The 27,645-nt window shown below is 43.8% G+C and overlaps 1 protein-coding gene across 2 annotated transcripts; it reads right to left on the bottom strand.

Annotated features, from left to right (window-relative positions):
- Positions 1–860: 860 nt before the first annotated feature.
- Positions 861–27,167, bottom strand: HNMT (histamine N-methyltransferase). 2 transcript variants are annotated; one of them, XM_034785711.1, is made up of 8 exons: positions 27,046–27,163; positions 23,116–23,242; positions 21,065–21,211; positions 16,313–16,365; positions 10,609–10,716; positions 8,427–8,557; positions 6,312–6,405; positions 861–2,265 (listed from the first exon to the last, which is right to left on the bottom strand). In XM_034785711.1, exons 3-8 carry the CDS (start codon positions 21,199–21,201, stop codon positions 1,910–1,912), a joined length of 879 nt encoding a protein of 292 aa, XP_034641602.1. In that variant the 5' UTR covers positions 21,202–21,211; positions 23,116–23,242; positions 27,046–27,163; the 3' UTR covers positions 861–1,909. The 2 variants fall into 2 exon arrangements, with proteins under 2 accessions (XP_034641602.1, XP_034641603.1); XM_034785712.1 differs by lacking the exon at positions 23,116–23,242 and having other exon boundaries at positions 27,046–27,167.
- Between the last annotated feature and the right edge of the window lie 478 nt (positions 27,168–27,645).

Here is a 27,645-nt window from a genome sequence, read left to right as displayed (position 1 = left end):
GCCCGGGCTACCCCCAGCTATGTGGCTATTTTTAGCCTGCTAGCTAGAGCAGAGCTAGTGCATGTTTGACTACCTGAGCTGGGACTCATTTTCTTAGCTGCAGTGTAGATGTACCCTGAGTCAGAAATGGGTCAATGTCTTTAGATAACTTCAAAAAAAGATCCTTCTTGCCGAATAGCTTATATTATAGATCAGTGGTTTTCAAACTGGTCGCAGAATGTAAGGCACTGGGTCGCGGCGGCTCTGGTCAGCACCGCTGATCGGGCCGTTAAAAGTCCCTGCTCGGCTAAAGCAGGCTAGTTCCTACCTGTTCTGTCACTGCACTGTGCCACGGAAGCAGCCAGCAGCAGGTCCGGCTCCTAGGCGGGGAGGCCACAGGGCTCCGTGCTCTGCCCGCGCCCCAGCATCGGCTCCGCACTCCGGAGCTGGGGGGGCGGGGTGGTGGTGGTGCCTGTGGGCGAGAGCCGCATGGAGCTGCTTGCGTACCTCTGCCTAGGAGCTGGACCTGTTGGCCGCTTCTGGGGCACAGCGTGGTCCACGGTGCCAGGCAGGCAGGACAGGCAGGAAGCTTGCCTTAGCACCCCTGCTGCACCTATCCCCTACCCCAGCCCTGAGCCTCCCCCAAACCCGGAGCCCCCTCCTGCACCACAAAGCCCTCATCCCTGTCCCCAGTCCAGAGCCCTGACCCCCTCTTGCACCCCAACCCCCTGCCCCAGCCCTGAGCCCCTCCCACACCCCACGGGCTTCAACAATTATCTTCAACTGGGTCACCAGGAAAAAAGTTTGAAAACCACTGACACTGGGCCAGCTCCAGCCCTGGTGTAACTCTGTTGAAAACAAGAAGAACCCCACTGATGCCGTTTCTGTTTCATCCTTTAAGTTTTATGTTTACATCTTGTACATTATGGAGGCCACCAGACACATGTAGCCCTTGTTACACAAGAGTGAAGAGAAATAAGGGGAAATACATATTTCTCTAACTGAAAATACAAACATGAGACAACATTTTGGTTTAAAAGATCAGCAGCAACTCATGCCTACTAAGGATTTGCATACTACCTTGTTCTCTAATCCAGTGCTGCAGAGATCTGGGCATCTGATGTGAAGAGCCAATATATTCTGCATGCATGGAAGTTATGATCACCATTGCCCAGGGAGCCTGTTCATTTTGAGAAATGGTCTATGAGAGCTATAGCTTTATCTCTCCAGAATCAGCTGTGTATATGAATCTGATTCATGGGGAAGGGAAGCCGTAGGTGAAATAAAATACATTTGGAAATACGTGAACAGGGGAACAGTGCTTTGAGATGGTGTTGATTAGTAGGGCAGCAGATGCATGCAATTAATGCCTACAGAAGATAACCAGAAGTATGTTGTTTTGAAGGCAGTGTTGCAACAACTTCAAAACCACATCAGTAGCAGAGGAACCAATCCAAGGATCGGTAGTTATGGGGGAAGAGTTTTGTAAGCGAGGTTGACTTGTACCAGAGATTTCCAAACATACTTCATTTAAAAAACTATTTGGCTGGATAGCATATTTAAATTATAATGATATCCATTCAAGGTCAGTATTACTCCTTACCCATCCATCAGAAGTGCATTGTTTTGTATTTGCTGGGCTTTGATTAATGGTGCTAGTTATATGTATTCTGATTATAGAACTGCCATATAAGAAAGTATAACTTGCTGAATAGCAAGTTATGTATTAATATATTTTTGAAGAATTAGTAATGTATTAACGTGCATTTGTTACACCTATTAATATTAATTTCCTAACTGTTTATAAACTCTCTCAGACATACCTTAGTAAACTTAATTGATAGAGTATGAAACACAGACAGACATTTAAGTGGTTAACTGTTTGTATATGATCATTTGTTTTTGGACTGAGAAATCCAGTAGATCTTAATCATGGCTCAATCACTATTGCACTCAAGTTGTTGTTAAAAAAAACCTTTCCATCTTTCTCTTCACTGCATTCAGGCTTTTTAAGTTCTTCCATTATTTCATTTTTTAGGTCTAGACTAGAGGTTTTACTAAAATCGCAGGTTTCTGTCAAAAAATCCATCAGCAGCTCCCCCTCTTTGTTCCCTTTGATAAAACAATTAGTTATGTCCATAGTGGATGGAAGCTCATAGACCTGATGCTTCAGCCCTATTGTATTGAGTTGCTCTTTGATGTCAGCAGACGAAACATATAAGCAAAGATCGTTCAGAGGTAAGCGAGGTCCATATTTCTTCCACAGCCTGGCCCAGCCACTGGTTCCTGCCAGATTAAAATCATATTAAAAATAAGAGTGTATTTAAACAAAGTTTCAGATGTATTATTTTAAGCATTATGGCCCCAATTCTGAGCTGAACCTTTCAGGAGGCACAGCCCAGGAGACACAGCCCATGACATGGGAGCACAGAGGCTATATGCAAAATAATTGCTACACTAAATGGGTAAGACCCCTGAGTGTAGATGGGCCTGCACACAGTGGAACCAATGCAGTCTGGTGTGGCAGCAAAAGGGCAAGATCCACAGAATCTGCATAGGAGGTCCACATACCCCGCCTCTGCTTCCCTTGTACCAATGCCCAGTGGGGTTTGGAGGAAGGGATAGGATGGATTCAGCCACTGAATCCCCACTCATAAGACAGCTTCTGCAGCATTGGTAGCTTCAGGGAGGATTCCGTTACAAACCCAGCCCTTCATTCTTTGGCGGCAATTCGGCGGCAGGTCCTTCCCTCCGAGAGGGACTGAGGGACTCGCCGCCGAATTGCCGCCGAAGAGTCAGACATGCCACCCCTTTCCGTTGGCCGCCCCAAGCACCTGCTTCCTGAGCTGGTGCCTGGAGCCGGCCCTGCACCCCTTAACCTGGGAGCCCCCTTATGCACAGTTCATTAAAGGCCTGATCCTGTTGCTACTGCTGTCAATGACAAAACAACCACTGATGCAGGACTGGGCCCTTACCCGGGCTATATAGAAGCCTTGACCCTGAAAGAATACAGGGATTATTCAGCAGTTTAACGGTTTTAAGTTTAAGGCTTGTTAAATGATAAAACAAAACACTTAGTTATATCTAATATTTATATAGGGTTAGGCTGTGCAAGTTGCCTAGAGCCCAGAGTAAAGGATGGTGCAGAGACGCATCACTTAAGGCTAGGGCAAAATTCTACCTCAAAGCTGTTTAGGGTACAGGTGAGTATGTCTGCTGCTACATCCTGTCAGTCCCATTACACGAGGACATTCTTGAGTAGATTCCTCCCTCTCTGCACCTCTGGAGAGCAATCAGGGCCTGCTATTTTGACTGGCTCTTATTCAGGCTGTACAAGGCAGCAGGGCTGGCTCCAGGTTTTTCATGCCCCAAGCAAAAAAAAAACAAAAAAAAAAGCCAGAGTGCCGCTGCCGAAGCAAAAAACAAAAACCTGGAATGCTGCCCCTTGAAAAGTGCCGCCCCAAGCATATGCTTGGAATGCTGGTGCCTAGAGCCGGCCCTGCAAGGCAGCAGGGGTGGGTAGGAGAGGAGGGATGAGAATGCTCCTATAGCCTTCCCCAATCCTGCACGTGCATCTAAGGACCAGCCACAATCTGGCCCATAGTGATCACACGTTTGTACATACATACGTTTTCACCGCAGAGACATACTTTGAATTAGTAAGGTACCGAGACAGTGGACATTAGAAAAAGAACAGTCAGGGAAGCTGATGACAATGCAGGATTGATTTCTTTACTCTCTCTAATCTCAGTTCCATGATTCAGCATTTCCAGTGTAAATCATTTATAAAAAGGATGACACCACCCTGATTGGGTGGGCTGGAAATAAATCCAGGCCTAATTGAGGCCCTGCTGAGAGACAGGACTCTAAATTCCCTTAACTAATAAACCATTCTCCAAAACTGGCTTTATCTGTAAACAGGTACCTACAGTATAATAAATACTTCAGTGGTTTAGAGGAGACTCTGATGATATTTTTTTTTCACCTGGTTGAAAATGAATGCAGAGCACTAATTGGAGAAAAGTTGCTGGTGTCAGTGTTCAGTTACTTGGTGCCATTTCTGAGCGGAGCAATTATATACTACTTGAGTGAAGCATCATTATAATAGCTCTCTGTAGGCGCAACATATGGCACTACTTTTGTTTTCAAGATGATGTTAACTGAATGGGGTTTTTTTTTTGATTTGTGATTATAAACACTACAACTTAACTCTTGTAGCTGTCCTGGCCTCTCGAAAGGTACAGAGTGAGTCGGAGGGACTGAAACCGTCATAGAGAGACCATGTATCCTTATCAATTCTTCTCTTTTTAGTCCCAGGTTGTTTTTCTGTTTGTTTGTTTGTTTTGTTTGTTTGAGGGAGCTATATTTTGAAACTGCTTTTGCCTGTTTATTTTCTTGTAGTTTTCCCATCTCACCTTTCTCTTCCTGTTTCATTCTCTCTGTAGCTCTTCTCCTTCCCTTCTTTTTTCCTCTTCCCTTAGTTTTATTTATTTTTTTATTCTCTGCTATTCTAAGCTGCTTCTGATTCAGTTTTCCTTTCCCTTGTTGGTTCCATTGCTTTCTGCTCTTCTCTATTCCATTATCTTCCTCCTTTCCTTGTCACCAGTCCACCTCTCTCCAGGTTAAAGGCCACTCTAGGTCAGAAATCCTACACTCAAGACTCTTGTTCTGACTCGGGTGGGAGGGCTGGCCTATCAAAACTTGTGAGACTTCTGGACACAGCAATCATGACTGTTCACATATGTTTTCTAATAGCCTTACTTGTAGATGTAGATTGACTCATGCAATCGTGAATTATGAGTTGCATTTTCAGAGATAAGTACAATAAGGAATAATACCATGCAAAAACTGTAACGCTGGGTGAGGACTGCAAATATTTTATGCATTAGTTCAAATTTGTAAAAATTCCTTTTGACTGTGTTCATGCCCTTTTTTGTAAAAAGCAACAGAGGGTCCTGTGTTTTTTGTGTTTGCCTTCCATGAATATTCCAGTGAATACATTTACTGGTAGCTTGAAGGGAGTCAAGTGAATATCCCAAAACATTCATGGACAAGAAATTTCAAATTCAGATTTCCGGGTATTTGTGCCAGGAACCTGATTTTAAGAGTTATGCTGATGCAATCACGGAACTGAAACATGTCACCTGTGTGTCTAATGTAAACGATTGTAATTTTAAATATGGAATACTTGCACTGAACAGCTTGCTAACAAGCTACCAGCCAAAAATGATTCAAAAACAATTTTGAATAGTACCTTTATGAATTGCCTGCAAAAAGCACAATTTTCTCAAACACAAAAAGGGGTGAACTTCATTATTTAAAATATACATTACAAATTTCCCCAAATCTAATAAAAACAAAACTTTAAGCACTGAGGCCCAGTTCCTCAAAGGTATTTAGCTGCCTAAGGGCCTTGCCAAGACAATCATAGGTGAACGTTTACATATCCTAGCAACGATTACATGTTACTGTATCCTAGCGTCAGAAAATCCCATATAACTGTATGAGAAATTTCCCAGGAGGTTATGTTAGACTCCAGTCATGGTAATGCTAATAAATCCATAGTCATCTGATGTCACAGTACTGTAGAATCCTAACTTATTGTTTTTCTATTTTGCTACTGAATCGATTATACAGTATCTCAATCAGATGTGAAACAGCCAATCTAATTCTGCAGATGAGATTTTCCACAAAATGATGATATTAAGGAAATGGGCAGTTAAAGGGGAAAATGGACCATATGTCCACCAACACCTGTTGTATGGCACAACAGGGCACCATTGCTGCTGTTTGCTTAATGCCACGTGTCTAAAAGAGTTACAAGTCTTTGTGCCTGATCCTGTAACCTTTAATGCATGAATAGCTTCACTGATATTAATGGCACTACTTACTTGAGTAAGAGTGTCAGGATCAAGCCTGTTTGGTTCACTGTCTGTCTATTATGAGTTTATCACTGTCCTTGTTGTTTTTATAGCAGTATTTTTGAATGTATTGCAAAGAGAGACATTGTGTGTGGTCAGGGAGCAATTTTTTTTACAAACGAAGTTGCCAAGATTCTGACGTGAATTTCACAAAGTTCTGTTTTTATTTTGTGGACTTTGAGGCATACAGTCTACTGTATATAAAACACACACACACACACCATATAATACATGTCTAGTTCGCTGGTAGTTCACTAAGCTAGGAGCTTAAGCTCTATAGTACAGGAATTAAGTTAATGGAGAACTGGCCTATGACGAATTCAGATGTGTGCACACATGAACACATACAGTTCTCATAGGTGCACATTCAGATCTGCACTGTGTGGAAAGAACTCACTTAAGATCACCTACCTGATACGACAATAATAAGGAGCTTAGCCTTAGCTTCCAGCAGACCGTGAAAGTATTTAATAGTAGCAGGGATATCTTTCACATAGTAGAGCATCTGGAAATGAAAAGAAATACTGTAAAATAAATACTCCAAGCCTGACAGGTTCCTTGGAGATTGATGGCAAATGCAGAGGCGTGGGCAGCGTCTGTCTGTGTGTAGCCAGAAAGCAGGCAGAAAATGAGCAGATAGTGGGAGCAGCAGTGGGAGGTATCCCTGAGAGGCTACAGCTACACTAGAGAGCTCACAGAGTTGCAGATGCACCAATGCAGCTACACCTCTGTAAGTTCTCTAACGTAGCTGCTCAAAGCTGACTGGGCGACAGCTCTCTCAGCTTAATTACTCCAGCCCCCATGAGCAGCAATAGCTATGTCGGGAGGAGAAGCTTTCAGCAACTCCTGCTCTTGTTGAACAAAGATGAAAAAATAAGGGATGTCCCTTGTAATAAGGGACTGTTGGCAACCCTAAGAGTCAGCTACTAAATAACATAAGTGGATTTACTATTAGCCCTGAGTAAGAGGCATCAAGTAGTTGCCCAGAGCCACAATTTGGTCCCTGGTTCCCCCTTTGCTCCAGTAAGTAAGTAAGCTGGAGCACCTATTGACCTGGAGCAGATAACTTCCTTCTCTGCACCAGCTCAGCTCTGTGGACTGACGCGCTGTGGGGGAGGGCAATGCATAAGCTCCGCCCACTTCCCATCCATCTGCATGAGAGGAGGCGGCTGCTCACACTTGGCAGCGACATGGGTACCCTGCACAGAGGAGTGAGGGGGTGTCTTATGCCCCCTTACACCTTGCCTGGGTGTGTTGGGCAAGTGACGGTCTTGCCCTAAGTTTTTTGTCCAGGTTTGCATTGGATACCTTTTAAAAAAAAGAAACCTAGAACTTTTTTGTAATTGCTGAAAGTTTTACTCATGATGCCATTTCTAGCCAATAAAAATAGGATGTGTCCAGAATAATGTAGGTTATGTACAATACACAGAGTGACATGATTACCACTCTAGGATTTCTGCTCACCTGGGACAGCTCCATCACAGAAGTGGAAAGTTTACTTTTTTTATGACCAGACTGTTAGCCCTCTCACCAATGGAGAAGCACTGACCACTTAAAGGGACTGCGTTTTCCTTCTCACTTGTCTAATTACCATGCCTAGAAAACCAAGAAGGTGCCAAAACACCTTGGATCCAATCCTGCTCCCATTGAAATCAGTAGTAAAACTCCACTTGACTGCAATAGAAGTAGTATGGATCAGGGACTCTATTTAAGAAAAGTTGTCCCTAGAATGAAACGACATGCAGTAGCTCACACTCCAGGGAAGTGGTGTTAAAGTTCTGTAATTTTCTGAATGACACCGCTAACCGAGCTGTGCGGCGATTTCAGCACAGAAGTGTTTAATTTAATGTTTGCTAACATTCTTCTCTGCCCCCTTCCTGAAATCCTTCTGGCAATGTCTGGTCCACAAACACATCTTTCTGTGATATCATTAATCATTCTGGGGCTTTGTCTTCACTGGGGCCTTGTCTTTACCTTTTTTACCTCAGGGTAACTAATACAGCTGAGCTATTCCAAGGCAAAACCACGGTGGAGACAAGGCACAGATAAGGTAGGTAAGGTCAAGCCCAGGTGGGGATATAGTGCTCACCTCACCTATTTTAACTGATGGTAAAACTACAGTGCCTTGTCTCCACTGTGTTTTTACCTTGGGTTAGCTCACCTGCATTAGTTACTCTGGGTGTGGGGGGGAATACACAGATTTTTAGCAGTGGAAACACTGTCTGTGATAACTTCAGTGACCCTAGAAGTACAAAGAGAATTTCACAGAGAGGGAAAACTTAAAAAAACATTAGTTAACATTGACATCTCTGCTGACTGCCACCTTAGCCTGGTTAATGAGGCTACTAAACCCTAAAGTTGCCTTGCTATACCTCAGTTTTCATTTTTGCTGCTCATTTGTAGGTTGAGTTTATTTCTTAATAATTCTTTACCTTTCTTCTCATCAAAGTGCATAATGAGGTCACTGACCTTAGGCATACTCTGTAGAGACGGACTTCAACAACATTTACTATGCATAGCTTTTACCTGAATCATGTGAATAAAGTCCCATTTCTTAAACACTTTTTTCTCATTCATTCGACTTTTGTATTCAGATGACGTCTCCTTATGCCAGGTAAACTTTATGTTCTCAAGGTTCGGTGTCTTAGCTACACGTTCTAAAATACAGAGAGGATGGTGTTTAGTCGATCCCATTTGCAAATGTGGAAACAATTTCCATTCAGAATTGTAATATAGCCAAAAGTTACATGTTGGCATCATTTGTAATGTAATAACAGAATATTAAAAATGAAGCCTATATGTTATAGTATGTGAACAAATAAAGGTAATACATAGTAAAGATCGGCCCAGTTCTGTGAGGGACTGACTGGTCAAGTCTTTGTGGGATGAAGTACAAATGGGATCTGATGCCTTTATCTTTGGCACTCTTTGCTGTAGAGACTTTTCAGTAGAAATGAGCAAAAATTTTTAATGTGTGTACAAAGACTGAATATTAGGAAGAGGGAAGTGTGTTTAGAGTGGGCTCACTGACTCAAGGGCCTGATTCACCACTGCACTCCCAGTTTTATGGCAGTGTAACTAGGTTGTTTCCAGTAGTTATATCAGCATAAAAACGGCAGCATCGCAGCAGGGCTTCCCGGGGAGGGGGCAAGTGGGGCAATTTGCCCCAGGCCCCTTAGGGGCCCCCCATGAGAATATAGTATTCTATAGTATTGCAACTTTTTTTATGGAAGGGGCCCCTGAAATTGCTTTGCCCCAGGCCCCCTGAATCCTCTGGGCAGCCCTGCATCACAGTGGTAAATTCAGCCTAAGATGTGCACCACTTGTTCAGAAGAACATGCTTTGTTAAAATCACTTGCACATTTTGATCTGGTACTGGTCTGCGCCCACGAGGAGCACGGCTGGCCACAGGCCCTGCTTCCAAAAGCGTACAATCTATACGTAGAAATCAGTTTGCCCATCACCAGAATATGTATAGCCACGTACTGATGGAACCCAGTAGGTGTTTGACAGTACATAACTGGCTAAGATTGGCAATCAAAATGAATACATTTAGTTGAAACTTCAGTGAGAATTTGGCCAAGGGCAAAGACTAAACACTCATACTTTATTAGGTTTCAGAGTGGACTGGGAATGGCTGAGCCATTACAAACATTGAATCTATCTCCCCTTGTAAGTATTCCCACACTTCTTATCAACCTGTCTGTACTGGGCTAGCTTGATTATCACTTCAAAAGTTTTTTTTCTCTTACTTAATTGGCCTCTCAGAGTTGGTAAGACAACTCCCACCTGTTCATGCTCTCTGTATGTGTGTATATATATCTCCTCAATATATGTTCCATTCTATATGCATCCGAAGAAGTGGGCTGTAGTCCACGAAAGCTTATGCTCTAATAAATTTGTTAGTCTCTAAGGTGCCACAAGTACTCCTATACTTTATTAGGTATGCCAGGGCATTTTTCACAAAACAATCGGTGAGGATCTCTGATTTATGGAGAGAGGCATGTTCTAGGCCTCTGAGCATAGGACTGAAAGCAAAGATCTTTTGATTGCCAGTTTGTACATTAATGTTGTCAGTATCTTGGGCAAGCTAATTAACCTCTATGCCTTAGTTACCTAATTTGTGAGGACTATACTTAACTCAGTAGGGTATTATGAGGATTAGGTAGTTAATATTTGCAAACCACTTAAAAATAATTCTTGGCATTCTTGTTAAATACAATCTCAAGCAGACCCCTCAATGCTATTCTGGGACACTGAGTCAGTACCATCTGAGGGAAGAGCACCACACCACTGAAACACAAACACGACATCCTAAAACATTAGGGTTTTACTTATAGCTCTCTCATCCAATTACTGAACCCTGTCTAGTTTATAAAATCTGACCACCTAGGCATGTAAGGAGGCATGGTTGCAGATAGCAGTCTAACACTGCACATACTGATAAATACTGTGCCATAAAAAGTGCGGGATAAGCAGAAGCATCTGTGTAGTTATAAGGTTTGTCCATGCAGCGCTCTTTGCAGGATCAGGAACTAGGACATTGCTAAGAAGGCAGGACTCAGCAATACAGTTGAAAAATTACTAATCCTAAATGAAGATAGTAACTTTTTCCTCTTTTTGAGGTGAAATTGGAACAAAAAGCCTTATAAAGATGATATGTCAGCCAGTGGTCAACTTCGTTAAATGCATTTGCTAGTTCAAATACCTTTGTAGCTGAGGATTTGTTCACTGCTTGGCTCTATCACCTCATTGCTAATGGTAACTCCTGGATATTTAGCCTGTACTTTTGAGAGAATCTGAAGGTCAATTTCACCTAGGATACAAATATGAAACAGAATAAAAATCATCAGAGCAAGGTTAAATGTGAGGGTTCTGCTAGCTATCATCCTTCCCAAAATCCCTCTTTTTTTTAAAAAAAATGTAGGTCTCAGATCAATTGCCATGATGATTAAATCCACTATTTATGTACTGGACAGGTATCACACGGGCATTGGCAGTGTAGTCTTCCACATATTGCTCTCATTGAATTTCTTCAACCTCATCCTGGAAGATTATCTCTAGGGACTGAATATTAATTCCATCAGTCCCTCATGAGTCTGACTTTTCTGACACTATTGCACTGGTATCAGATGTGATGTTCTGTAGTGATATGTACACATGTCCTCTCAAAAATGGACTGAACCTCCTATTTTGTTTCACACATGCCACTAAATAGCTGTCATCTGGTTTTATTAGAGAGTGGTCAATACCAAAACCCAGGATACAATCATCCCTGATCTTTGGCAAAGTATAGATCTCGATCCAAACTGCAGATCTGCCCCTTTTCTAGTTACTACCAACCCAGGCTGGTGTGGAAACAATGAACCAGAGGTAAAAAGCTCCGTGGCCTATTAGAAAATCTCTAAGCCATCACAGTATTCCCCCATTTGTATTTTACAAGGCCATTTGGAGAGTCTTTTGTGTTTATTTTTGAGAGTGAATTAGGGGTCTTTGTTGGCTAATGAGACACATGAGAAGGGGGGGAAAAATTAATTTGAAAACTGAAGCAAATCGCCATTTTTTCCTTTGGTGCTTAAAGTGCTTTGCTCTTTCTGTGACTGACTAAGCTGAATACTGTGTGTCTCTGTATACAGCATAAAGCAAATATAACAGCACTGGCTGCTTTTTCTCTGCACACAAGGGATCATTCAAAGCTGCTGCAGTGATGTTATTGATGAGTGTATTGATAGGCCAACATTTAAATTCCTAGTCCAATAGGCAGCATCAGTAAAGCAAGCAAATAAGACGTTCATTTGTATGACGAAGGACGCCAAGGACACTGTGCTGTAACACTTTATAAAGGCATTGCTTAGACTGCACTGGCTGCATGGTTTTGGTGTTCAGTGTTGGTCACCTTATTTGTCTAAACATTCAGTTAAGGTCGAGAGTGAAAACAGAGGGCAACTAAAATGAAAAATTGAATAGCGGGTCTTATTTACAAGGAGCAGCTGAACTTAGTCACGAAAGGCGACAAGATTGAAGTATTTAAACTATGTTAAAGTATAAAATGTTTGACACTCAATCAAGAGTAGAACTATGGACAGAGATTTAAGATAACAGAGAATGTATGCAAGAAGAATTTATGGAGGGATGGTGAATAGTTGGAACGGATTTCCAACTGAGTAGGTGGAGTCAAGCAGCATTAATGTACTTAGGCAAAAATGGATAACTGGGGTGAATTTGGTAAGTTGAAGAGATACAGATGTGTCTGAGAGTGGCTGGCTAACCTTCCTGGAGGCAAGCAGGCAACTTTTCACATGCTCATTCTCTCCTCCCCCTCTCCCCACCAGCTTGGTTTAATGTGACTTCTTTTGGTACACATGGTACTTATGACTCCCATTATCTAAGCACCTTACAGTCTTCATTTTATCTAGCCTCACAACACCATGTGAGGTAGGGAAGTACTATTATGCCCATTTTACAGACGGGTATCTGAGGCACAGAGTTGCCCAAGGTAACACAGGAAGTTGGCAAAAGAATAGGAAATTGAATTCAGGTCGCCTGCGTCCCAGGCTAGCGACCTAACCACTGGACCATCTTTCTTCTCGTCATACCACTGCAGACATGAAGAGGTCCATGCCTTGCTTCTGGACCTACTATATGTCATGTGACAGGGTGCTGGGCAAAGGGTTTCTGATTCAGCCCTCTGTCACGCCAGCTCCTATTTAGGGGGATAGATTAGAGCTGGCTGGAGATAACCTGGCCCTAATTGGGGAAGCAGAGACAGCTGCCGCGTAATTACCCTGGGGCTGTATAAAAGCCTCAGGGGGTGGGGAGGGAAGAGCAGAAAGAAAGGGAAAAGGCAGGGAGTGGAAGCAGGAAGGTCGGTCTCACCTCCTTTTTGCCTGCAGATGGTGAAGGGCCAACTGTAAAACAGTGGTAGGAACAAGCCTGTGAATAAACTGCACCAGTGGTTACTAACCCCAGAATCTCAGAGTGACTTTGTAGACTTGGCAGAGGCAGGAACCATGGGCGCCCTGCTGCGCTCTGCTACATGCCACTACAGTTTTTAACTTCACACTACAGTCGAAGGGTTCAAGTCTTGCACTATTTGTGTGTGAATAAGCCCTATTACAGGTACATAAAAACATGGGGAAGAGTTTAATCTTTTCAGAGCTAAGTATCTTTTTAAAAACAAATGTTTACATGGCATTTGTGTAAGCATGTTCTTTCAAGAAAGGGAAATTGAATTTCAGAAGTAACAAATAGCTGTGGTTTTGCTATCACCACAAAATTGCTTTTTATTGAAAATCAGGGCAAATTAATTTGTTCACAGTCTGCTGTGGGAAAATCTGGGAACATGGAATTGTTAACTAACTACTACAGAGTTCATTTTCTGTATCAACCTTCTGTAAAAAAATTATCCCCTTGGAAAGGCTGTGCCAGTCTCAGTAAAATAAAATCTGAATTTTCCATTTCCATATGTTGATAGAAATTTCTACTCTTCATGGCCACACCACCCTTACGTTATTTGGAAACAAAAAAACTTTGACTCATGACTTAATCTACAGCCTTAATTAACTTCAGTGAGTTCTTTTATATGCAAACAGGTGTCCTGAGGCATTTTATAGTCAAATATGCGGCAGCTTGCATTATCAACAATTTGGCAATTAGGCTATTGGAAGTATTTAAACTCTCTAATACAATTACCTTTTAAAGGCTATCACTATGTTCACCATCAAGTTTCTAATTAAAAATTTTAAATAAAGGGATAGTTTACAGCACAGTTGATGCCTTTTATGTTTTTTTACAGGTACAGCAACATTAGGATGCTGTGCACTGAAGTGGAAACTTAATAAGGCACAAGCTGCAGTCAACAGCAGACTCTCTCCATCGTCTGGTTATAATGGGCCCAAACAGCGACATTGAATGGCCAGATCGTGCCTGGCCTTAGTGTGGGAGCACTAGGGATGAGAGAAGCAGGATGAGTGCATGGAGCCATCCATCGACCTGTACTCTCTGCACCAAGGACCAGCAACAATCATGCTCCCTGCATGCTGGAGGGCCCAGAAGGGGATGAGGCCCCAGGAAGAACAATCTTTACTGAGCTCTCACAGGGTTTTACAGCTTCATACTGGCCTCAATATGGTCCTGAGGCTACATGAAACTGGTGTGAGCCCATTAAAATAACGAACAGTTGAACCTTCCTTATTGACTCACAGACCCTCAGGGTGAGGGAGAGAAACCTCAGCAAATCAGAAAACCGCTTATTCTTAAAGTATAACGGTAGTTGAGCAAATGAGCTGTCCTGAGTTTAGCATATGACTTTAGTCCACTCTCAGAGCCAATGAGAATCCAGCTTCTCGGTTATGGCAAAATGAGCAATTGCCACTTTATTGAATCAGTGTCCGTCACACTAAGATGCGTCTCTCTGATTAGACAGTTAAACACCCCACTAATTGACTCAAATGATCCTGTGAGAAACAACACTTTTTTGGCATAAAATGATCCCCCTTGTTTAGAAATAAATCTCTCTACCCTGTCTCACTGTCAAGGTTACTCGTAAATTACTAATTACTCGGCGTTTACACATGGCAATTCTTACTTGTAAGGAAAGATTGAAAAAAATGAGATTAGTCTTCAGAGATGACATGACTAAAGCATTTAAATTACATTAAGGGTTACTTTAAACTTGTTGATCTAATAGAGTCTAATGGGCAGACTAGAACTAAGGGACATCAGTATTAAGTGGGGAGACTTATGTAAGCAGTATTTAGGAAGGCATTATATCATGTAGGAAGGCCACTCCCTTATTTATCTACATATATATCTTCAGGTTTTCAACAGCACCCAGACACCACAGTGGCTGAAAAGATGGTGGCTACCAATACCTTGTCTACCCTAGCATCACTACCCCACTAGTGGACCAGAACTGGGGGCAACAATAGTGGGAAATGTTAGGGGGAAAAAACCTTATGTGACCAAGCTCAAAGTGTCTGTCTCCTGCACAGTATCCCATCAGCAAATGAGGATTCAGAGATGCATGTTTGATGGCGTTATAACTATCTAAAGCATAGGAATTCTTGGGAACCAGTAATTTCTATAAGAGGCCTTTGTGGTGAGCATGATTATTCATATGAACTTGTAATGTAATGTGACAGCAGGAACAAAGCCAAATCTAGAGATTTTAGGGTTCATACGCAGAGGTCTTTATGTACCAGGAAGGAAATAGGTTTGTGGTATTTTTTAAAAAAACTTTACTCATGATCTGCTCCGTCCTTGGCACCTAAAGATGCAGAAGGAATCAGTTCTGTGTAGGTAGTGCACAGAAGTACAGTAAAACTGAATGAGTTACAGGAGAGACTGATTTATGTGAAGGTTCAAGGGATTTTTATGAGCTTGGCAAGATGAAAAATGAAGGGAGATAGGACAGCCATGTGAACTGTTTTTTGTGTGTAAACACTGTGGGCTAACTTGAGCCAGCTAGGCACAGTCCTGAGTAGAGGATAGTGCCACAGAAGGAGCTCAGGGAGAGATTTCTTGTGAGGGGTACACAAAGGGGCAGGAGGTGGTTCCTTGTACCCTGCTTGAACACACATACCTGGAACCAAGCACTGTGTCCCTCATTGTGTGGTGGATGGGATATAGAAGATTAAGAGAACTTACAGAATTAGTTTCTTTCCCTTTCTTTTGATTTCCTTTCCCCTTCTCTTCTTATCTAAAGATGATAATCCGAACCTGCCAGATCCGTAGATGTGTATGGCAGACGTGGGGCTAAATCCCAAATCTTTGCTTGCTTTGTATTCACTCCTTACTCAGGCAATCAACAGGAGTTCTGCCTTACACAGCACTGAGTAGTGAGCCCAGGCCCTCAGCATTTGGGAGGTGGGGGGAATACTTCAACTGCAACATAATCCCCTTTCACGCCCCAGCCTCACAGAATCTCTGCAGGACTCCTGCTGTGTGAAAATAAAGGTAGTGGGTGTGTGAAGGTACATGTTGGGCTCCACTGGATTTCCCAGGCCCTCAAACCGACAAACTATTATTCAAGCAACGAAGGGTGAGCAGGAACTAGTCTCTAAGTAGTAACATGGAATAGGTTAGTCTTTGAGTCGAGTAATCCGCCAGTTGCTATAGATTACTTTATGAAGGTAACTCTAATAAGCCTGTAAATTTCCTCTGCTATTCCCATGGATTTATTCTGAGTACAGATTGACAGCTGTGTGATGCTTTTGGTTGGTGGACAGCAGCCAATATCACCAGAAACCTTGTTTTTACTAGAGAGCCAGATTTGGATTTGAACCCATTTTTTTCAAGGAAAGGTGCATCCACTCAGGCCCATTGTGGTGTCGATTCTCATCTGTGATTTGCCATCCAATATTCCCACCGGAAAAAATAAATATATACAAAGCTTCAAGGTTTTACTGTACCTGAACCACCACCTACACTTAGAATATTGATGGCAGACTTTCCATTTCCAATGCTGAAAACAAAAATAGGTTTGCATATTTTAGGCTAGATATTTAATAGATTATTTTCATTAGTGCAAAGATTTAACACCCTTAGGAAAACACACGCACACCCCACAATAAGACAGTGTACACAGATATGTGTTGCTTTATATTAACATAGAACTATAAGTGGGCATGGCAGGCATAGAGCCAGGCAAAGGATTCATGCTCAGTGTTTATTCAGTCATTACTCAGGCAATCCATTGGAGTTCTGCATGTCTTAGGCCTGAAAACAAACTGGGCCCACCACACGTTTTCTTCCATCTTGGAGGGGAGTGTGTCCTCGGACATATGCAAAATTGTGTGTGTATACATATAATGGATATGTTTGTATTGTACTTGATTGCACCTGATCATGGCTTTGGTTTATAAGCTATTCAGAGCATGGACTTTGTTTTAATGTTTGTTTAGTAGCACACACACATAGGCCTTATTTATACCTGCGTAAATCCAGAGTAACTCTATTGAACAGAAACATTAATACCTAGATCTTGTACAGCATTTTTTATCTCTAGCTTTCAAAGCCCTTTGCAAAGGAGGTCAGTATTATCCTTATTTTACAGATGGAGAAACTAAGGCACAGGAAAACAGCAGAGTCAGAGATGCCAAGAGAAAAGAAGGCAGAGCAGAGAATGGTCTGCTGTGGTAAATGCAGCCAAGCGATCTAGACTAATAAAGCAGCACACCTTGACTTTACCTAGGAGGAGGTCATTAATGACTCGGGTGAAATCCTTTCTCTGTTAAAATCAATGACAAAACTCGCATTGACTTCAGTGGGATCAGGATTTTACCTCTTTTTAGCGGGTTGTGGCTGATCCTACTGCTTTGTAAGAGGGGAGGTGTGACCTAAGAACCCTTTAATGACACCTGGTGAGGGAGTAATAGGAATATCTTGAGCCTGACAGGTACATTCTGGTTCAATGAAGAATGTCAGTGAGGTCTTAAATGAAAGCTGACTCGCTGTCTTTATCTAGGGTTACCATACGTCCGGATTTTCCCGGACATGTCCGGATTTTGGGGGCTCAAATCCCCGTCCGGGGGGAAATCCCCAAAAGCCGGGCATGTCCGGGAAAATCGGGAGGCTCGGCCGGGGCCTCTTTGTCCGGGGCCGGGGGCAGGGGGCGGCGGGGAGTGAGGCGGGGGGTGCGCCGGGCCGGGAGCCGGGGTCGGGAGCCGGGGTCGGGGAGCCGGGGGGTGCGCCGGGCCGGGAGCCGGGATCGGGGAGCCGGAGGGTGCGGGGCCGGGAGCCGGGCCCGCGGGGCTGGGAGCCGGGGGGTGCGCCGGGCCCGCGGGGGGTGGTCGGTTGGGGCCGGCACCCCAGGGCCCGAGCCGACCCAGGCTGGAGCCGCCGGGGGGGGCCAGCCTGGGCCGCGCCTCCTCCCCCCCGCCCCCCTTACCTGCTTCAGGCTTCCCGCAAATTAAATGTTCGCGGGAAGCAGGGGAGGGGGCGGAGACTTTGGGAGGGGGCGGAGTTGGGGCGGGGGCGGGGCCGGGGCCCCGGGGAGTGTCCTCCATTTGGAGGCACAAAATATGGTAACCCTACTTTATCATCATAGCCAAATGTATGTGCAGATACCATGTAAGGGGTTATGTGTGTATACATACACACTGAAAATATGTTCTTCGATTCTGTTTCAAGGTATGAGTCACCAGAAGAGGTGAAAAAACAGGCTGTCAGATAAGAGATGTGTATTCACCTCTCTGTGTGTCAGTATGTAAATTAAGCATGTTAAGAAACCCAATGGATGCCCACTTATATACAAAGCCAAAGAGATGTGAAGTAAACAGGGAAGCAGCACACAAGAAAAACAAGCCACGGGAGGGCAGACATTGAACTTGTCTTGTTTGCCTTCTATTTATACTGCCACCTCCTTATCCTGGAAGTGAACAGGCAGTTTATCAGCTAACCGTTTTAAAGCTGCAAAAGACCCTGGATGAGAGAATGTCTTTAACAGGAGTTTAACCTGTTGGTCTCCAGAAAGCATGTTATGATTGTTTTACATGTAACCTTTTGTTTCTAATACTTTACTCATTATCACTTGAATCTTTGATAATAACATTATTCGTGTCTACACTACAGATATACCTAACTGCTGTGGTGTCAGAAATGCTGGACCAGAGCTGAATCTTACAGCTCTGGTGTGTACGTGGTTCACGGGGACAGCAGACCAGGGATTTATGTGAGTAGCCAGTGATGGGGCTGGATATTACAGGCATAGCCCAGAGGAGAGCACTTGAGTGGCTAGAAAGCTGGCAGTGTTGGGAAGCTGTCGCTGAGCTCAGCACAGGCAAGGCTCCCTACCACGGGAGGCAGGGGGTAAGAAGGTGAGTCACAGCCCTGGGTACCCCTGAGAGCCATCACAACAGCACTCCCTTCTCTCTCAGGCTACAGGCCAGAGGGCTTACTCACAGCTAAAAAAGATTCTGAAGCACGAGCCCTGCAATTCCCTCTGTCTCTGGGAGAATGGGTTTTGAGAATCAGAGCTTGGCCAGGAAACAGAACTTCCATCCTGTGATAAATTTTGAGTTTTTGAAAATGAGATTTCCTAAATCAGGATGAAAACTAAATTGTTCCTGAGACTGAAATTCCAAAATAATTGTTTTGGAAACAAAAAAACGTTCACACTTCCTGGACTGCTGTGTGGGTGGCTGGGCTGTCCAGCTCCTTTGCCTGCTTGAGCAGCTGGGAAGCCAGTCTGCTGGCAAGTGTAGGTAGCCCCCCCTGTGACAGGCAGACAGCCATGGAGCTGAGGAGCCAGGGATCCCAGGAAGCTGGACAGGCTGGCAGGAAAGTTGATGGAATCAACACGTTCCCATGGAACATTTCCCCTGGAAGATGCTGATTCAACAGAACTGAAAACTGTTCTGTTGGAAAATTTCAACCGGCTGTATTTTGCATGTAGAATATAAAAGCACTTTTAGCTTTTTTTAAGTACTTTGCAAAAGTATTTATATTTTACAGATGGGGAAACTGAAGCACTGAGAGAGGTTAAGTAACTTGCTCGAGGCCCAAGTTGGGAACAGAAACCAGGGGTGAAATCCTGCTCTCATTGATTTCCATGGATCCAAGATTGCACCCCAGGCCTTCAAGGGAAGGTAGTCCGTAAACTTATTTGATTAGTAAATAGATTGTGTGAAAGCCAGAGAAAATCTTTAATTTCAGTTAAAATGCTATTTGTTTTTTATAAACATAAAAGCCTTAAATATAATTATTAAAATAATTCCATGGAAATCAATAAGCATTTTATCTTAGAATTTAGATTATTAAAATCCTATGCGGTTTGTTAATATATTTTTTGTACATTAGTGTTTATTAAATCTAAGTTATATTTGCATACAAGGAAACAATTAAATCTAACTATTTCCTGCTACCAACTGCTTCACTACAGCCTACTTAGAATCAAACAAGTATGCAGCCAATATTCATAACTTAGAATACAAAAATGATACATACATACAAATAGGATTAATAGATTCAATAGATCATAACCTTTACAGAGATATGTTACATGGCATACGTAGTATAAAACACATTCTAGTTATGTTATATATATATACATTCATATGCATATTTCCATAAAGCCTTATGGGAGGTACCGTCAGAGGGGGGAGAAGTAGATTCACTGGAGAGTAGGGATAGGGTCCAGAGTGACCTAGACAAATTGGAAGATTGGGCCAAAAGAAATCTGATGAGGTTCAACAAGGACAAGTGCAGAGTCCTGCACTTAGGAAGGAAGAATCCCAGACATTGCTACAGGCTGGGGTCCAACTGGCTAAGCGGCAGTTCTGCAGAAAAGGATCTGGGGATTACAGTAGACGAGAAGCTGGATATGAGTCAGCAATGTGCCCTTGTTGCCAAGAAGGCCAACGGCATATTGGGCTGTATTAGAAGGAGCATTGCCAGCTGATCGAGGGCTGGTGAGGCCACACCTGGAGTATTGCATCCAGTTTTGGGCCCCCCACTACAGAAGGGATGTGGACAAATTGGAGAAAGTCCAGCGGAGGTCAACGAAAATGATTAGGGGTTGGGGCACATGACATATGAGGAGAGGCTGAGGGAACTGGGGTTATTTAGTCTGCAGAAGAGAAGAGTGAGGGGGGATTTGATAGCAGCCTTCAACTACCTGAAGGGTTCCAAAGAGGATGGAGCTCAGCTGTTCGCAAGTGGTGGCAGAAGACAGAACAAGGAGAAATGGTCTCAAGTTGCAGCAGGAGAGGCTTAGGTTGGATATTAGGAAATACTATTCCACTAGGAGGGTGGTGAAGCACTGGAATGGGTTATCTAGACAGGTGGTGGAATCTCCTTCCTTAGAGGTTTTTAAGGTCAGGTTTGACAAAGCCCTGGCTGGGACGATTTAGTTGGGAATTGGTCCAGCTTTGAGCAGGGGGTTGGACTAGATGACCTCCTGAGATCCCTTCCAACCCTGATATTCTATGATTCTAGTCAGACCTCATCACAAAAAAAGGCCTTTCAGTGGAGTGTCTACATAAAATCTCTAACTAAAGCACTATCAAAGATCTACAGAGGGGGAGAGGGGGGAAAAAGGGCAATCTATAACTCTCAGGCAGCTCTTGCAAGCCCAGGCTCCTGCACTCAGAAGCATACATTCATCACTTGTACAGAATTGTATCAAGGGTTTGTCCTTTTGATAAAACATCTGACTCAGTTACCTCGATATTATGCCCGGCAGCTTCTTCTCAATGAATTCCAGCATGCATTGGTGCTCTGTCGAATTCTCAAGGAACAGACGAAAAGCTTCGACATATCGGCTGTGGTCTGAGAGCAAGCTCCTCATAGAAGATGCCATGTTTGGTTTCCTATGGAATACACAAAAGAATGGGGTAGGTTTTTTTCCTCCCTGTTTTAACTCTTTCTTCAGCCCTAGTAATGAATCAAACACACACAGACTACAGTTATAAGTTCCCCAATGTCTCAGACTGCTTCAGAATGCCATGCCAGTGCTGTATCTGGTCTGAACACTGACAATGTGCTTGTATAATCGGCATAGCTACATTATTGCTGGACTTTGTTCTGAGACCTTGGCCTGTTGCTTTAGATTAGAAACAGAGCTGTGGAAGGAGCTTCCATATAAAGTGCATAACACTATTCTACAATAAAAGCCCTAGTTCAGGTCTGAGTAACAATTACAAATCATATATAATCTCCACTGACAAAATGTCCCCATTTTATCTAGGGTTACCATACGTCCGGATTTTCCCAGACATGTCCGGCTTTTTGGTCGTCAAATCTCCGTCAGGGGGGAAATTCCAAAAAGCTGGACATGTCCGGGAAAATAGGGAGGGGTCGTGGGGCTTGGATCCGCGCTGGGGCTGGAGCCGGAGCTGCTGGGGCCAGCGGTGCTCGGCTGGGGCCAGCATGCTCAGCCGGAACCAGGGCCGGTGCCCCGGGGCACGAGCTGGGCCGGGCTGGAGCCACCGGGGCCGGAGCCGCTCGGCTGGGGCCGGTGCCCGTGTCCTGGGGCCCGAGCCAAGCTGGAGCCGCCGGGGCTGGGGTGTCCCGGGGCCGGCGCGCTCCGCCGGAACCAGGGCCGGCGCCCCCAGGCCCCGAGCCGAGCCAGGCCGGAGCTGCTTGGCCGGGACCGGTGCCACGGGGCCTGAGCCGAGCTGGAACCACCGGCGCCGGGGCGGGCCGGGGCTGGCGCGCTTGGCTGGAACTGGGGCTGGCACCCCAGGGCCCAAGCCGAGCCCGAGCCGCTCGGCCAGGGAGCCAGACTGGGCCGCACCTCCTCGCGCCCCCCCGCCCCAGTTTACCTGCTGCCTGCCTCCCTGTTTCAGGCTTCCTGCGAACATTTGATTCGCGGGAAGCAGGGGAGGGGGAGGAGCAGGGGGCAGAGCGTTCAGGGAATGGGGCGGAGTTGGGGTGGGGACTTTGGGAAAGGGGCGGAGTTGGGATGGGGCCGGGGCTCCTTGGAATGTCCTCTTTTTGTTAGTTTAAAAAATGGTAACCCTAATTTTATCACAGTAATGGGGTAGGATTCAATTACAATCTACACAGATTATTTGTAGCGGAGGGAAGGTATCTAAATAGTAGCACTTGAATGTGGGGATTGGAAGGAAACTAGGTATAAACTCCCAGAGAAGCTAGGAATTGTTATTTCTTGCTTTCAGCCACTTGGTATTTTTATAGAGGACTCTGAGTAGTGGTATTTTTGTAGATAGGTTGTTGAAAACTATAACAATCTAATAAACAATATTTTATTTATGAAGCACCTTTCATCCGAGAAGATTAAAATGCTTCACCAGCATTAGTTAGTTAAGTCTCACAAAAGTCATTTGAGCTACTAGTAGAGCAGTAGTTTTAACCCCATTTTACAGATGGACAAATGGAGGCAAATAGAAAGTGGAGTAAGTGAGACAGCAAAGTCACAGAGAGAGTCAGTGGAAAAGCTAGGAATTGAATCCAGAGTGCTGAACCTTAGTCCTGTGCTCTAACCAACAAACACTGCTTTCTCTCTCCTCTTCTGCTACTGTGTATGGTGGGGAATATTGTGGCAAAATACACTGTATGAATAGGTTATGCCTGTGAGCAAACAGAACCGAATAGATGCTTGACTCATTTTTCCCAGCTGTCTAGCAGTTCTTTGCTCCATTATCCCTGCGTGGAGTCATTTGCCTAAATGTTGTTTAAACCCCTCTCCAATAACCCTGAGCTGAACTCCCCACAAAGGGAACGGTTAAACAGAGTCAAAGCAGTTACCTACCTTATCCGACGAGCTCTGGAATGAGAGTAGCCAGCTGAATAAAGCTACAGTGCCGTATTTCCTGGATTTGGTTGCTGTGCAACCACTATAGCAGCCCACGGGCTCCAACTCTGCTCTGTTACCTCCACTGAGCATAAATGGGAAAAATATAAAATGCGGAGTTTTAGCTGGGTTTCTCTGTGTGTTGGGCCCACCTGTCTGCAGGGCGTTAGCTGAATTTGTATTCGTAGGCGAATCTTTGTTGGGTAAAGTAAAAGAGTTCCAGCTAGTGCATATGCTGTGAAACTGGGATGCCTCTTCCTTTCAGGGCACTGCACCATTACATTGCCCCAAACTCCCTCAATGAGCAGTTCAGCAGCCATTTTGTTCTCTAAGTTGCCACAGCACATAACAGAGAAGAGCGACACTATACTTTCCTCTAGGAGCTGTGTGGCCAGGAGCAACCCTGGAACTTCCACAGGAAGATCCCACAGCACGGATTGGAAAGCTGTGCTGTTGCTGCTTACATGGTCTATAGCAACTTGTGCCACTGTGTTCGGTGGGTATTTTGGCAGGGAAGGATCCTGCTGAGCACGTCTAAGAACATATCAACAAACCCCCCAACCATGCCCAGCTGGGATTCATGGGATAGATGCTTACAGTGGCACTGAACTGTGCCTGCATTAGGGAATTGTCTCTGGCCCTTTGTGATGCCTCCACAGCCCCGGTACCCCACTAGAATAGGGGCAAACTCTCTCCCTATTGCTCTCTTTGAGGCTTTCTCTTATGGTTTGCCAAGTCGCCCTCTCAGGCCTCATTCTGTGCATATTTCTAGTTCATCAACAGGAGTAGGAGCCAATTTTTAAATGTATCCAGATTTTTCTTGGAATGCTAAATTATTGTTCCAGTAACTGCCACAGACAGTGGGGTTTCTTTTTAAAAAAATATTAAGTTTATTGGGTAGCCCCAAAGCTCCACCAGACTATGGGCTGTCCTGTGACTTCAATATACTTTTAGATGTATTATTGCTGTTGAATGACTGGGGTGAAATGAGCTTGGTGGTCTCACTTCAGTCCCCAATGGACAGTCCCCTACACTGTGAAGACCATCACCATAAACAGCACTCACTGATGGTCCCTAGCAAACCATGGAGAAAACAGACAAAGGTACTGATTCTCCATGCCTTACAGCTGGATAGCCATGTACATCAGTGCCAAGCAGCTGTAAAAAGCCACCATGCTGATTGGGTAGCACCAGTGGGGTTCCTGGAGTGCTGTGGGACAGGCACCCTTTTCAGAAACAGTGACTGGTGGTATAGATCAACTGCATGACAAGCATTTAAGGTCCTTGTACTGCAAGGCCCCTTTGGCTTTAGCAGCTGGTGGGTCCCACCCAATAAGCATTCAGGCACACAGCTCAAACGAAAGGATGATTCTCTAGATCCCAAATACCTTAGGCTCACTGGCTTAAACAGTTTCAATTAACAATTATAATATAGTCTTTGGGGTAGTTTTAGCCTTCAGGGGAAGTCCAAAAGAAAATTATCACTCCTCAGGCCTAATACCCTGGGTGACAGCTCTTGGTCCATTCCTCCATTAGAAGTAATTAGGTATCCTCAAGGTCACCTACCCAATGTTCACTTCTGTGGTATGGGAGTCTCTGGGCACTGTTTATTCATGCTGAAACAGTGGTTCCCACACAGTTCCTGCTCCACTTCCACTCAGGGCTGGCTCCAGGCACCAGCTTAACAAGCAGATGCTTGGGGCGGCCAAGGGAGAGGGGCGGCACCTGCAGCAATTCGGGGGCGGCAGGTCCCTCACTCCCTCTAGGAGCGAAGGACCTGCCGCTGAACTGCCACCGCCGATCGCGGCTTTTTTTTTTTTTTTTTGGCTTGGGGCGGCAGAAATGCTGGAGCCGGCCCTGCTTCCACTTGACTGGTAGCTAATTTAAAAAAAACAAAAAAACAAAACCTCAGACAACTGACCTAGCTCTTCATGATCTGGCTACCAGAACCCAACCACTTTCAAGTCCTGTGCTCCTCAAGATATCTTAACCTGACTGAACCACTCTTGACAAACCATCCTCCCAACTGGCGTGGAAACTTCTCCTTCCTACTGTCCTATGACCGCATTCATTCAACTCTGTCAGATTCATCACAGTATTTTACACTTTTTTTGGAAACGATGGTATTGCCCCTTGTGTAGGGAAAGGGAGGTACTTTTCAGGTAACAATTCTGTCAGTGGTGTAAGTGCTGGGCCAACTCTATCAACCCCTATAAGTTTCGGTATACCTAGGTGGGTAAGGGATTGTGGGCTAGAGTCTGACCTCAGTTACATCTGGGTAATTCCGCAGCAGCTATTGAAAGTAACTGAGTTATACTTGGGGTCAAATCAGAATTTGGCCCTGCTCATGAAATTTACCTAGAGACAAGAAAAATGACTCAATCCATCTGAAATGCCCCTTGAATCTTTCAAGTACCCTAAAAGCACTCAGAGAAAAATGTTTAAATAAGTATATTAAGGGCAATATTGTGGAGCTCTTACTCACGCTGATAAGCACTTACTGAGGCAAGCAGTCTCAGAAAACAAAAGGTCTGATCATGTGATTAAGGGGTCACCCGTATAAACAGGTGCTCCAGAATCTGGCCCTCACATAGTAAACTATAGGCACAGGTAGCTGTGAAGCACCTAGTCTCTGTTCGTTGTTGCTGGGGATTGTTTTAATGAGCCTGGTTTTGTTAGATAAGAGCCGTAATCTTGCCTATGCATTAGAAAGACAGACTAACAAATTGCAGCTAAATTGACTCCATTACATGAATTACCAGCCCTCAGGCCAACAATTCAGTATGTATTTGGTGCACTAAAGTGAAATTTGCAGTGAATAAACACATAATAAAATGCAGTTATGCATTAGGAACTACAAAACTGTTCCGGCTGCCACATATCCAGACATTCAGACACGCATATGGATCAGTTTCACTGACAATTGCTTTCTTTCTTAGATGCTCAGCACTGAAATCCTCCAACAAAATCAGAGAACTAAGGGAGATTTCAGAATAGACAAACTAAAATGTTGCCAGAATTGTACAGGTTAGTAAGAAAGCAAAGTAATAATTGAATGTCCACAGGGGTTATGAAACACACTGTATACCACCCATAAGAAAGAATGGTACATTCCATGTTGACACATTCCTTTGCTCAGTCCACCAGCTTATTCTTTAGTGTAGATGGAATAACGCAGGCTCATACCATTTGGCATTAAAACATTTTACAACCTTCAATCTTCTAAAAATATTCTACAGTTGTTAGTCTTTTTACAATTTAGGATCATGATAGTCAAGGTTTTTTATTTCTATAATAACTATAGTAGTTGCTGTGATTTAATTTGCATGTTTATTTTGTACAACTACAGTGATAAGAACAGAATAAATTCATTTCACGTTAGATGCAGTTTAAGGAATGTATCTTGTTCATTTGATTGACTGATTGATTGTGATTTGGCCTGCAATCCGTTAGCTTAGAAGTGGGGAAAGAGGAGGAGGAAATTAATTCTACAAACAGACCACTAATGATAGGGCAACTTGTCCAAATGAGCATTACTAACTGATAATCAAAAATTATCCTGGACATGTTTGGTTTGGTAAATTGTAGGCTTGAGTCTGATCTTACACTAGTGTAATTGACGTTACTCCTGATTTACACGGGTGTGAATTAGACCCTCATTGAACCATACAGCAAAACCTTTTAAACTCTTCAGATTAAATCAGAAAGCAAAGTGAGCACTCCTCAAGCAATTGTAAACTGGTTGCAACAGGAAAGCATTGATTGCTACAGGATTATTTCTTATTGCTGAATGCTACCAAAATATGGAAGACATTAGCCTTCCCTTTTGAGAACTTCAGTGAAAAATACTTTGAAGCCTGTGCTTCTCCTGAAAGCATTTGTACTTACGTGTATAAAGTCTGTGCCTTAAGAGGGCCAGCTCCTTTCAGTTTCTCTGATTGTTGCTACAATGTGCAGGAAATGGACTCTGAATCAAAACAGCTTGTTTGTTACAGACGGATTATATCCCCACCCATAGAATCAGGTTTTGGCATAAAGCCTGATCAGGAATGAAGCAACACAACCTTTAATGTGTTGTAATGTGGTTTACAACAGAGGGCCAAATTCTTCTCAGTTTCACCGCTGTAAATCTGGAGTAGTTCAGGTTTTTATAAGTGTAACTGTAGAATTTGATTCTTACCATTTAAACAGAAATATAATTAAGAGTGGTAGTTTTAATAAGAGACTGCACCTACCTTTCAAACAGAATAATGTATTTTATAACTGTAAGAACCTTATACATATTGAGCATGCCAGAATATTAAACAGTTAAACCATATGAGAGCTACTGACATCTCCTAGGACTCCACCTTCAGAGCCTTAATCAGTCATACTCAAATTCTTGTTCACTTTCATACAAATTTGCCTGAATAAGTACTGGCAAAAATTGCATAAGGATGTCAGGGTTTGAACCACTGCCAATTGTTTACACACAGTTGACACAGACCC

Source organism: Trachemys scripta, chromosome 11 (genome assembly GCF_013100865.1).
Source record: "Trachemys scripta elegans isolate TJP31775 chromosome 11, CAS_Tse_1.0, whole genome shotgun sequence".
NCBI classification, from domain to species: domain Eukaryota; kingdom Metazoa; phylum Chordata; order Testudines; family Emydidae; genus Trachemys; species Trachemys scripta.
The sequence above is the reverse complement of the archived record's forward strand: the minus strand, read 5'-3'. Positions and strand labels throughout refer to the sequence as shown.